At 64.9% G+C, this 12,500-nt stretch overlaps 1 protein-coding gene across 1 annotated transcript in view; it reads right to left on the bottom strand.

Annotated features, from left to right (window-relative positions):
* Positions 1-2,208: 2,208 nt before the first annotated feature.
* The window catches only part of LOC144954044 (transportin-1-like), a gene marked incomplete at both ends in the record, with an annotated part of 44,212 nt that continues 33,920 nt past the window's right edge, over positions 2,209-12,500 (bottom strand). The window contains 5 exons of the mRNA XM_078884628.1: positions 2,209-2,316; positions 5,594-5,680; positions 6,972-7,143; positions 9,293-9,518; positions 10,243-10,395. Coding sequence (XP_078740754.1) covers positions 2,209-2,316; positions 5,594-5,680; positions 6,972-7,143; positions 9,293-9,518; positions 10,243-10,395 — 746 coding nt within the window. The remainder of the gene's footprint in view (positions 2,317-5,593; positions 5,681-6,971; positions 7,144-9,292; positions 9,519-10,242; positions 10,396-12,500) is intronic.

A 12,500-nucleotide genomic window follows, 5' to 3' on the forward strand; every position in this document is an offset into this window, starting at 1 on the left:
GTGTGTCTCTCCCCGTGTGTCTCTCCCCGTGTGTCTCTCCCCGTGTGTCTCTCCCCTCCCCCTGTGTCTCTCTCCCCGTGTCTCTCTCCCCGTGTCTCTCTCCCCTCTCCCCGTGTCTCTCCCCGTGTCTCTCTCCCCGTGTCTCTCCCCCCGTGTCTCTCCCCCCGTGTCTCTCCCCGTGTCTCTCTCCCCGTGTCTCTCTCCCCTTCCCCCGTGTCTCTCTCCCCGTGTCTCTCCCTGTGTCTCTCCCTCGTGTCTCTCTCCCCGGGTCTCTCTCCCCTCCCCCCGTGTCTCTCTCCCCGTGTCTCTCTCCCCTCCCCCCGTGTCTCCCTCCCCGTGTCTCTCTCCCCGTGTCTCTCTCTCCCCGTGTCTCCCCTCCCCGTGTCTCTCTCCCCGTGTCTCTCTCCCCGTGTCTCTCTCCCCGTGTCTCTCTCCCCTCTCCCCGTGTCTCTCTCCCCGTGTTTCTCTCCCCGTGTCTCCTCACCGTGTCTCTCTCCCCTCCCCCCGTGTCTCCCTCCCCGTGTCTCTCTCCCCGTGTCTCCCTCCCCGTGTCTCTCTCCCCGTGTCTCTCTCCCCGTGTCTCTCTCCCCTCTCCCGTGTCTCTCTCCCCGTGTCTCTCTCCCCGTGTCTCTCTCCCCTCCCGTGTCTCTCTCCCCTCCCCGTGTCTCTCTCCCCTCCCCGTGTCTCTCCCCTCCCCCCGTGTCTCTCTCCCCGTGTCTCTCTCCCCTCCCCGTATCTCTCTCCCCTCCGCGTGTCTCTCTCCCCTCCCCGTGTCTCTCTCCCCGTGTCTCTCTCCCCGTGTCTCTCTCCCCGTGTCTCTCTCCCCGTGTCTCTCTCCCGTGTCTCTCTCCCCGTGTCTCTCTCCCCTCCCCGTGTCTCTCCCCTCCCCCCCATGTCTCTCTCCCCGTGTCTCTCTCCCTCCCCGTATCTCTCTCCCCGTGTCTCTCTCCCCTCCCCGTGTCTCTCTCCCCTCCCCGTGTCTCTCTCCCCGTATCTCCCTCCCCGTATCTCCCTCCCCGTGTCTCTCTCCCCGTGTCTCTCTCCCCGTGTCTCTCTCCCGGTGTCTCTCTCCCCGTGTCTCTCTCCCCGTGTCTCTCTCCCCGTGTCTCTCTCCCCGTGTCTCTCTCCCCGTGTCTCTCTCCCCGTGTCTCTCTCCCCGTGTCTCTCTCCCCGTGTCTCTCTCCCCTCCCCGTGTCTCTCCCCTCCCCCCGTGTCTCTCTCCCCGTGTCTCTCTCCCCGTGTCTCTCTCCCCGTGTCTCTCCCCCCGTGTCTCTCTCCCCGTGTCTCTCTCCCCGTGTCTCTCTCCCCGTGTCTCTCTCCCCGTGTCTCTCTCCCCGTGTCTCTCTCCCCGTGTCTCTCTCCCCGTGTCTCTCTCCCCGTGTCTCTCTCCCCGTGTCTCTCTCCCCGTGTCTCTCTCCCCGTGTCTCTCTCCCCGTGTCTCTCTCCCCGTGTCTCTCTCCCCGTGTCTCTCTCCCCGTGTCTCTCTCCCCTCCCCGTGTCTCTCTCCCCGTATCTCCCTCCCCGTGTCCTCTCTCCCCGTATCTCTCTCCCCGTGTCTCTCTCCCCTCCCCGTGTCTCTCTCCCCTCCCCGTGTCTCTCTCCCCTCCCCGTGTCTCTCTCCCCCGTGTCTCTCTCCCCGTGTCTCTCTCCCCGTGTCTCTCCCCCCGTGTCTCTCTCCCCGTGTCTCTCTCCCCGTGTCTCTCTCCCCGTGTCTCTCTCCCCTCTCCCCGTGTCTCTCTCCCCGTGTCTCTCTCCCCGTGTCTCTCTCCCCGTGTCTCTCTCCCCTCCCCGTGTCTCTCTCCCCTCCCCGTGTCTCTCTCCCCTCCCCGTGTCTCTCCCCTCCCCCCGTGTCTCTCTCCCCGTGTCTCTCTCCCCTCCCCGTATCTCTCTCCCCTCCGCGTGTCTCTCTCCCCTCCCCGTGTCTCTCTCCCCGTGTCTCTCTCCCCGTGTCTCTCTCCCCGTGTCTCTCCCCCCGTGTCTCTCTCCCCGTGTCTCTCTCCCCTCCCCGTGTCTCTCCCCTCCCCCCCATGTCTCTCTCCCCGTGTCTCTCTCCCCTCCCCGTGTCTCTCTCCCCTCCCCGTGTCTCTCTCCCCTCCCCGTATCTCCCTCCCCGTGTCTCTCTCCCCGTGTCTCTCTCCCCGTGTCTCTCTCCCCGTGTCTCTCTCCCGGTGTCTCTCTCCCCGTGTCTCTCTCCCCGTGTCTCCTCACCGTGGCTTGCGTGAGTGTTTTCTGGACGAGGTTGACACACCGCTGGTAGACGGGCTCACAGTACGGCAGGAACCCAGACTGCAAAGCTGTCGCGACGGACGAGAGACACTGCCGGAGAGAGACACGGGGTGAGAGAGAGAGACACGGGGTGGGAGAGACACGGAGAGAGAGACACACGGGGAGAGAGAGACACACGGGGAGAGAGAGACACACGGGAAGAGAGAGACACACGGGGAGAGAGACACGGGGTGGGAGACACACGGGGTGGGAGAGAGAGAGACACACGGGGAGAGAGAGACACGGGGAGAGAGACACGGGGTGGGAGACACACGGGGAGAGAGACACGGGGTGGGAGAGACACGGGGTGGGAGAGAGAGAGACACAGGGTGAGAGAGAGAGACACGGGGTGAGAGAGAGAGACGCGGGGTGGGAGAGACACGGGGAGGGAGACACGGGGAGAGAGACACGGGGTGAGAGACGCGGGGAGGGAGACGCAGGGAGGGAGACACGGGGAGAGAGACACACGGGGAGGGAGACACGGGGAGGGAGACACGGGGAGAGAGACAAGGGGAGGGAGACACGGGGAGGGAGACACGGGGAGAGACACACGGGGAGAGACACACGGGGAGAGACACACGGGGAGGGAGACACGGGAGGGAGACACGGGGAGGGAGACACGGGGAGAGGGGAGAGAGACACGGGGAGAGAGACACGGGGAGAGACACGGGGAGAGAGAGACACGGGGAGAGAGAGACACGGGGAGAGAGACACGGGGAGAGAGACACGGGGAGGGGAGAGAGACACGGGGAGAGAGATACGGGGGGGGAGAGAGAGACACGGGGAGAGACACACGGGGAGAGACACACGGGGAGAGAGAGACACGGGGAGAGACACGGGGGGAGAGACACGGGGAGAGAGACACGGGGAGAGAGACACGGGGAGAGAGACACGGGGAGAGACAGAGAGAGACACGGGGAGAGAGAGACACGGGGAGAGAGACACGGGGAGAGAGACACGGGGGGAGGGGAGAGACACACGGGGAGAGAGAGACACGGGGAGAGACACGGGGAGAGAGAGACACGGGGAGAGAGAGACACGGGGAGAGACACGGGGTGGGAGACACACGGGGAGAGAGACACGGGGAGAGAGACACGGGGTGAGAGAGAGAGAGAGAGAGAGACACAGGGTGAGAGAGAGAGACACGGGGTGAGAGAGAGAGACACGGGGTGAGAGAGAGACACACGGGGAGAGAGAGACACGGGGAGAGACAGACACGGGGAGAGACACGGGGAGAGAGAGACACGGGGAGAGAGAGACACGGGGAGAGAGAGACACGGGGAGAGACACGGGGTGGGAGACACACGGGGAGAGAGACACGGGGAGAGAGACACGGGGTGAGAGAGAGAGAGAGAGACACAGGGTGAGAGAGAGAGAGAGACACGGGGTGAGAGAGAGAGAGACGGGGTGAGAGAGAGAGACACGGGGTGGGAGAGACACGGGGAGAGAGACACGGGGAGAGAGACACGGGGTGAGAGAGAGAGAGAGACACAGGGTGAGAGAGAGAGAGACGGGGTGAGAGAGAGAGACACGGGGTGGGAGAGACACGGGGAGGGAGACACGGGGAGAGAGACACGGGGTGAGAGACGCGGGGAGGGAGACACGGGGAGAGAGACACACGAGGAGGGAGACACGGGGGGAGGGGGGAGAGACACGGGGAGGGAGACACGGGGAGAGAGACACACGGGGAGGGAGACACGGGGAGGGAGACACGGGGAGGGAGACACACGGGGAGAGAGACACACGGGGAGGGAGACACAGGGAGGGAGACACGGGGAGAGAGACAAGGGGAGGGAGACACGGGGAGGGAGACACGGGGAGAGAGACACGGGGAGAGAGAGACACGGGGAGAGAAACACGGGGAGGGAGACACGGGGAGGGAGACACGGGGAGGGAGACACGGGGAGAGAGACAAGGGGAGGGAGACACGGGGAGGGAGACACGGGGAGAGAGACACGGGGAGAGAGACACGGGGAGAGAGACACGGGGAGGGAGACACGGGGAGGGAGACACGGGGAGAGACACACGGGGAGAGACACACGGGGAGGGAGACACACGGGGAGGGAGGGAGACACGGGGAGGGAGACACGGGGAGAGACACACGGGGAGGGAGACGCGGGGAGGGAGGGAGACACGGGGAGGGAGACACGGGGAGAGACACACGGGGAGGGGGGAGGGAGACGCGGGGAGGGAGACACGGGGAGGGAGACACGGGGAGGGAGGGAGACACGGGGAGGGAGACACGGGGAGGGAGACACGGGGAGGGAGGGAGACACGGGGAGGGAGACACGGGGAGGGAGACACGGGGAGGGAGGGAGACACGGGGAGGGAGACACGGGGAGGGAGGGAGACACGGGGAGGGAGACACGGGGAGGGAGGGAGACACGGGGAGGGAGACACGGGTAGAGAGACACGGGGAGGGAGGTAGACCGGGGAGGGAGACACGGGGAGGGAGGGAGACACGGGGAGGGAGACACGGGGAGGGAGGGAGACACGGGGAGGGAGACACGGGGGGGGAGGGAGACACGGGGAGGGAGGGAGACACGGGGAGGGAGGGAGACACGGGGAGTGAGACACGGGGAGGGAGACACGGGGAGAGAGACGCGGGGAGGGAGACACGGGGAGGGAGACGCGGGGAGAGAGACACGGGGAGTAAGACGCGGGGAGGGAGATGCGGGGAGGGAGACACGGGGAGAGAGACACGGGGAGGGAGACGCGGGGAGGGAGACATGGGGAGGGAGACGCGGGGAGGGAGGGAGACACGGGGAGGGAGGGAGACACGGGGAGGGAGACACGGGGAGGGAGACACGGGGAGGGAGACACGGGGAGGGAGGGAGACACGGGGAGGGAGACACGGGTAGAGAGACACGGGGAGGGAGGGAGACACGGGGAGGGAGACACGGGGAGGGAGACACGGGGAGAGAGACACGGGGAGGGAGGGAGACACGGGGAGGGAGACGCGGGGAGAGAGGGAGACACGGGGAGGGAGACGCGGGGAGGGAGACACGGGGAGGGAGACACGGGGAGAGAGACACGGGGAGGGAGACACGGGGAGGGAGACACGGGGAGGGAGACACGGGGAGAGAGACACGGGGAGAGAGACACGGGGAGGGAGACGCGGGGAGGGAGACACGGGGAGGGAGACACGGGGAGGGAGACACGGGGAGGGAGACACGGGGAGGGAGACGCGGGGAGAGAGACACGGGGAGGGAGACACGGGGAGGGAGACGCGGGGAGGGAGACACGGGGAGGGAGACACGGGGAGGGAGACGCGGGGAGAGAGACACGGGGAGGGAGACGCGGGGAGAGAGACACGGGGAGTCGCTACCTCAAGTAGGGGGAAGAGATCTTTGTCTTCGTCTTTGAGAACATTCCACTTCTGAATGAGCGGAGGCATCAGCATCTGGATGAACTCCTGAGACACGGGGAGAGAGACACGGGGTGAGAGAGACACTGGGTGAGAGAGAGAGACACTGGGGGAAAGACACGGGGTGAGAGACATGGTGAGAGAGAGAGACACGGGGGGAGAGAGAGAGACACGGGGGGAGACACGGAGAGACACGGGGTGAGAGAGACACTGGGTGAGAGCGAGAGAGACACGGGGGGAGAGAGACACGGGGTGAGAGAGAGACACGGGGGGAGAGACACGGTGAGAGAGAGAGACACAGGGTGAGACACGGAGAGACACGGGGGGAGAAACACTGGGTGAGAGAGAGAGACACGGGGTGAGAGAGACACGGGGTGAGAGAGAGACACGGGGGGAGAGACACGGTGAGAGAGAGAGACACAGGGTGAGAGAGACACGGGGTGAGAGAGAGACACGGGGGGAGAAACACTGGGTGAGAGAGAGAGACACAGGGTGAGAGAGACACGGGGTGAGAGAGAGACACGGGGGGAGAGACACGGCGAGAGAGAGAGACACGGTGGGAGAAACACGGGGTGAGAGAGAGACACGGGGTGAGAGAGACACAGGGTGAGAGAGAGAGACACAGGGTGAGAGAGAGAGACACGGTGAGAGACACGGTGAGAGACACGGTGAGAGACACGGTGAGAGAGACACGGGAAGAGAGACACAGGGGGAGCGACACGGGTCTCTCTCTCTCCCCGTGTTTCTCCCCGTGTCTCTCTCCCCGTGTCTCCCTCCCCGTGTCTCTCTCCCCGTGTCTCCCTCCCCGTGTCTCCCTCCCCGTGTCTCCCTCCCCGTGTCTCCCTCCCCGTGTCTCCCTCCCCGTGTCTCCCTCCCCGTGTCTCCCTCCCTCCCCGTGTCTCCCTCCCTCCCCGTGTCTCCCTCCCTCCCCGTGTCTCCCTCCCTCCCCGTGTCTCCCTCCCTCCCCGTGTCTCCCTCCCTCCCCGTGTCTCTCTACCCGTGTCTCCCTCCCCGTGTCTCCCTCCCCGTGTCTCCCTCCCCGTGTCTCCCTCCCTCCCCGTGTCTCCCTCCCTCCCCGTGTCTCCCTCCCTCCCCGTGTCTCCCTCCCCGTCTCTCTCTCCGTGTCTCTCCCCCCGTGTCTCTCCCCCCGTGTCTCTCCCCCCGTGTCTCTCCCCCCGTGTCTCTCCCCCCGTGTCTCCCTCCCCGTGTCTCCCTCCCCGTGTCTCCCTCCCTCCCCGTGTCTCCCTCCCTCCCCCGTGTCTCCCTCCCTCCCCGTGTCTCTCTACCCGTGTCTCTCCCCCCGTGTCTCTCCCCCCGTGTCTCTCCCCCCGTGTCTCACCGGCTTGTTGAGGTGATGTCCCACGGAGTCTGCCAGCGTGCCGATGGCATCGTACAGGATCAGCAGGTTCTTGTGCTGGTACTTGCTGAACGCGAAGACGAGCGTGTCGAGGATGAAGCCCAAGTAGGGGACCAGCTCCGTGCAGGCCTCCTCCTCCAGCGTCGCAAACGCACTGCGGGCACGGAGAGACGCTCACTCGCCCGCTCGCCCGCCCGCCCGCCCGCTCGCTCGCCCGCCGCCCGCCCGCCCGCCCGCCCGCTCGCCCGCCCGCTCACCCACCCACCCACCCACCCACTCACTCACCCACCCACCCACTCACTCACCCAGCCACCCACTCACCCAGCCACCCACTCACCCACCCACCCACTCACCCACTCACCCACTCACTCACCCACCCACCCACTCACTCACTCACCCACCCACTCACCCACTCACTCACCCACCCACCCACTCACCCACCCACCCACTCACCCACCCACCCACTCACCCAGCCACCCACCCACCCACCCACCCACCCACCCACTCACCCACCCACTCACCCACCCACTCACCCACCAACCCACTCACCCACCCACCCACCCACCCACCCACTCACTCACCCACTCACCCACTCACTCACCCACCCACCCACTCACCACACCCACCCACCCACTCACTCACCCACCCACCCACTCACTCACCCACCCACTCACTCACTCACTCACCCACCCACTCACTCACCCACCCACCCACCCACTCACCCACCCACCCACCCACCCACCCACCCACCCACTCACTCACCCATTCACTCACCCACCCACCCACCCACCTCACTCACCCACCCACCCACTCACCCACTCACCCACCCACCCACTCACCCACCCACTCACCCACTCACCCACCCACCCACTCACCCACTCACCCACTCACCCACTCACCCACCCACCCACTCACCCACTCACCCACCCACCCACTCACCCACCCACTCACCCACTCACCCACCCACCCACTCACCCACCCACTCACTCACCCACTCACCCACCCACCCACTCACCCACCCACTCACTCACCCACCCACTCACTCACTCACCCACCCACCCACTCACCCACCCACCCACCCACCCACTCACCCACCCACCCACTCACCCACTCACCCACCCACCCACTCACCCACTCACCCACTCACCCACTCACCCACCCACCCACTCACCCACCCACTCACCCACTCACCCACCCACCCACTCACCCACCCACTCACTCACCCACTCACCCACCCACCCACTCACCCACCCACTCACTCACCCACCCACTCACTCACTCACCCACCCACCCACTCACCCACCCACCCACCCACCCACTCACCCACCCACCCACTCACCCACTCACCCACCCACCCACTCACCCACCCACTCACTCACCCACTCACCCACCCACCCACTCACCCACCCACTCACTCACCCACCCACCCACTCACCCACCCACCCACCCACTCACCCACCCACCCACCCACCCACCCACCCACTCACCCACCCACCCACTCACTCACTCACCCACCCACCCACTCACCCACTCACCCACCCACCCACTCACCCACCCACTCACTCACCCACTCACCCACCCACCCACTCACCCACCCACTCACTCACCCACCCACCCACTCACCCACCCACCCACCCACTCACTCACCCACCCACCCACTCACCCACCCACCCACCCACTCACCCACCCACCCACTCACCCACCCACTCACTCACCCACTCACCCACCCACCCACCCACCCACTCACCCACCCACCCACCCACTCACCCACCCACCCATCCACTCACTCACCCACCCACCCACCCATCCACTCACTCACCCACCCACCCACCCACCCACCCACTCACCCACCCACTCACCCACTCACCCACCCACCCATCCACTCACTCACCCACCCACCCACCCACTCACCCACTCACCCACTCACTCACCCACCCACCCACCCACCCACTCACCCACCCACTCACTCACTCACCCATTCACTCACCCACCCACCCACTCACCCACTCACTCACTCACTCACCCACCCACCCACCCACTCACTCACTCACCCATTCACTCACCCACCCACCCACCCACTCACCCACCCACCCACTCACTCACCCACCCACCCACTCACTCACCCACCCACCCACCCACCCACCCACCCACTCACTCACTCACCCACTCACTCACCCACCCACCCACTCACCCACCCACTCACCCACCCACCCACCCACTCACCCACCCACCCACTCACCCACCCACCCACTCACTCACCCACCCACTCACTCACCCACCCACCCACTCACCCACCCACTCACCTGCAAGCTGCCTCCTGCACACGTTTGTTGGCGTCTAGGATGCGTTTGAGCAGCTCTGTCATGAGGGGCCTCAGGTAGCTGTCGGGAGGCTGGGATACGACCCAGTGAGCGTATCGGCTGAGGGTCCAGCAGGTGATGGACCGGACCAAGGCCTTCTTGTCAGACAAACACTGCACCAGGTGAGGGATCAGCTCGGGCAGGTACTGGATCATGCCCTGCATGCAGCCTGGGGAGTGAGACAAGGAGAGAGAGACATGGGGTGAGTGAGTGGGTGGGTGGGTGGGTGAGTGGGTTTGGGTGAGTGGGTGGGTGGGTGGGTGGGTGAGTGGGTGGGTGGGTGAGTGGGTGGGTGAGTGGGTGGGTGGGTGAGTGGGTGGGTGGGTGAGTGGGTGAGTGGGTGGGTGGGTGGGTGGGTGGGTGAGTGGGTGGGTGAGTGAGTGGGTGAGTGAGTGGGTGGGTGGGTGAGTGGGTGGGTGAGTGAGTGAGTGGGTGGGTGGGTGAGTGGGTGGGTGGGTGGGTGGGTGAGTGGGTGAGTGAGTGGGTGGGTGGGTGAGTGGGTGGGTGGGTGAGTGGGTGGGTGAGTGGGTGGGTGAGTGGGTGGGTGAGTGGGTGGGTGGGTGAGTGGGTGGGTGGGTGAGTGGGTGGGAGAGTTAGTGGGTGAGTGGGTGGGTGGGTGGGTGAGTGAGTGGGTGGGTGAGTGGGTGGGTGGGTGGGTGGGTGGGTGAGTGGGTGGGTGGGTGAGTGGGTGGGAGAGTTAGTGGGTGAGTGGGTGGGTGGGTGGGTGAGTGAGTGGGTGGGTGAGTGGGTGAGTGGGTGGGTGGGTGGGTGGGTGAGTGAGCGAGTGAGTGGGTGAGTGAGACACGGGGTGAGTGTCTCTGTGTGTCTGTGTGTGTGTCTGTGTGTCTGTGTCTGTGTGTGTCTGCGTGTGTGTCTGTGTGTGTGTCTGTGACCCTCAGCGATGGCTCCCAGCACGAGGATGCCCGACTCCTTGACCTCCCATTCGGGGTGGAACAGAAGCTCCTTGAGCAACGGCAGCAGATTGGGCAGCAGGTCCTCACGGAACACGTTCGCCAAGACGTCCAAAGCTGCTGCGGAACACTTGCCTAGACACACACAGAGACACACAGAGAGACACACACACAGAGACACACACACAGAGACACACACACACACAGAGACACGCACACAGAGACACGCACGCACACAGAGACACGCACACAGAGACACGCACACACACAGAGACACGCACACAGAGACACGCACACACACAGAGACACACACAGAGACACACGCACACAGAGACGCACACAGAGACACACGCACACAGAGACACACGCACACAGAGACACACAGAGAGACACACACACAGACACACACAGAGACACACACACAGACACACACGCACACAGAGACGCACACAGAGACACACACAGAGACACACGCAGAGAGACACACGCAGAGAGACACACACAGAGACACACACACAGAGACACACAGAGAGACACACACAGAGACACGCACACAAAGACACGCACACAAAGACACGCACACAAAGACACACACACAAAGACACACACAGAGACACGCACAAAGACACACACAGAGACACGCACACAGAGACACGCACACAGAGACACGCACACAGAGACACGCACACAGAGACACACACAGAGACACACACACAGAGACACACACAGAGACACACACACAGAGACACACACAGAGACACACACAGAGACACACACAGAGACACACACACAGAGACACACAGAGAGACACACACAGAGACACACACAGAGACACACACAGAGACACACACATAGACACACACACAGAGACACACACACACAGAGACACATACAGAGACACACACAGAGACACACACAGAGACACACGCAGAGAGAGACACGGTGAGAGAGAGAGACACGGGGAGACATGGAGAGACACGGTGAGACACGGTGAGAGAGAGACACACACAGAGAGAGACACGTTAGACAGCACATCCAGAGCTGCTGCTGAACACTTGCCTAGACACACACAGAGACACACAGAGACACGGGGAGAGACACGGGGAGAGAGACACGGGGAGAGAGACACGGGGAGAGAGACACGGGGAGAGAGACACGGGGAGAGAGACACGGGGAGAGAGACACGGGGAGAGAGACACGGGGAGAGAGACACGGTGAGAGACACGGGGAGAGAGACACGGGGAGAGAGACACGGGGAGAGAGACACGGGGAGAGAGACACGGGGAGAGAGACACGGGGGGAGAGACACGGGGGGAGAGACACGGGGAGAGAGACACGGGGAGAGAGACACGGGGAGAGAGACACGGGGAGAGAGACACGGGAGAGAGACACGGGGAGAGAGACACGGGGAGAGAGACACGGGGGGAGAGACACGGGGGGAGAGACACGGGGGGAGAGACACGGGGAGAGAGACACGGGGTGAGAGACACGGGGGGAGAGACACGGGGGGAGAGACACGGGGGGAGAGACACGGGGGGAGAGACACGGGGGGAGAGACACGGGGGGAGAGACACGGGGGGAGAGACACGGGGGGAGAGACACGGGGGGAGAGACACGGGGGGAGAGACAAGGGGGGAGAGACACGGGGGGAGAGAGACACGGGGAGAGAGACACGGGGAGAGAGACACGGGGAGAGAGACACGGGGGGAGAGACACGGGGGGAGAGACACGGGGAGAGAGACACGGGGAGAGAGACACGGGGAGAGAGACACGGGGAGAGAGACACGGGGAGAGAGACACGGGGAGAGAGACACGGGGAGAGAGACACGGGGGGAGAGACACGGGGGGAGAGACACGGGGGGAGAGACACGGGGGGAGAGACACGGGGAGAGAGACACGGGGAGAGAGACACGGGGAGAGAGACACGGGGAGAGAGACACGGGGAGAGAGACACGGGGGGAGAGACACGGGGGGAGAGACACGGGGGGAGAGACACGGGGGGAGAGACACGGGGAGAGAGACACGGGGAGAGAGACACGGGGGGAGAGAGACACGGGGAGAGAGACACGGGGAGAGACACGGGGAGAGAGACACGGGGGGAGAGAGACACGGGGAGAGAGACACGGGAGGAGAGACACGGGGGGGAGAGACACGGGGGGAGAGACACGGGGGGAGAGACACGGGGAGAGAAACACGGGGAGAGACACGGGGGGAGAGACACGGGGGGAGAGACACGGGGG

Source organism: Lampetra fluviatilis, unplaced genomic scaffold, assembly GCF_964198595.1.
Source record: "Lampetra fluviatilis unplaced genomic scaffold, kcLamFluv1.1 SCAFFOLD_698, whole genome shotgun sequence".
NCBI lineage: Eukaryota > Metazoa > Chordata > Hyperoartia > Petromyzontiformes > Petromyzontidae > Lampetra > Lampetra fluviatilis.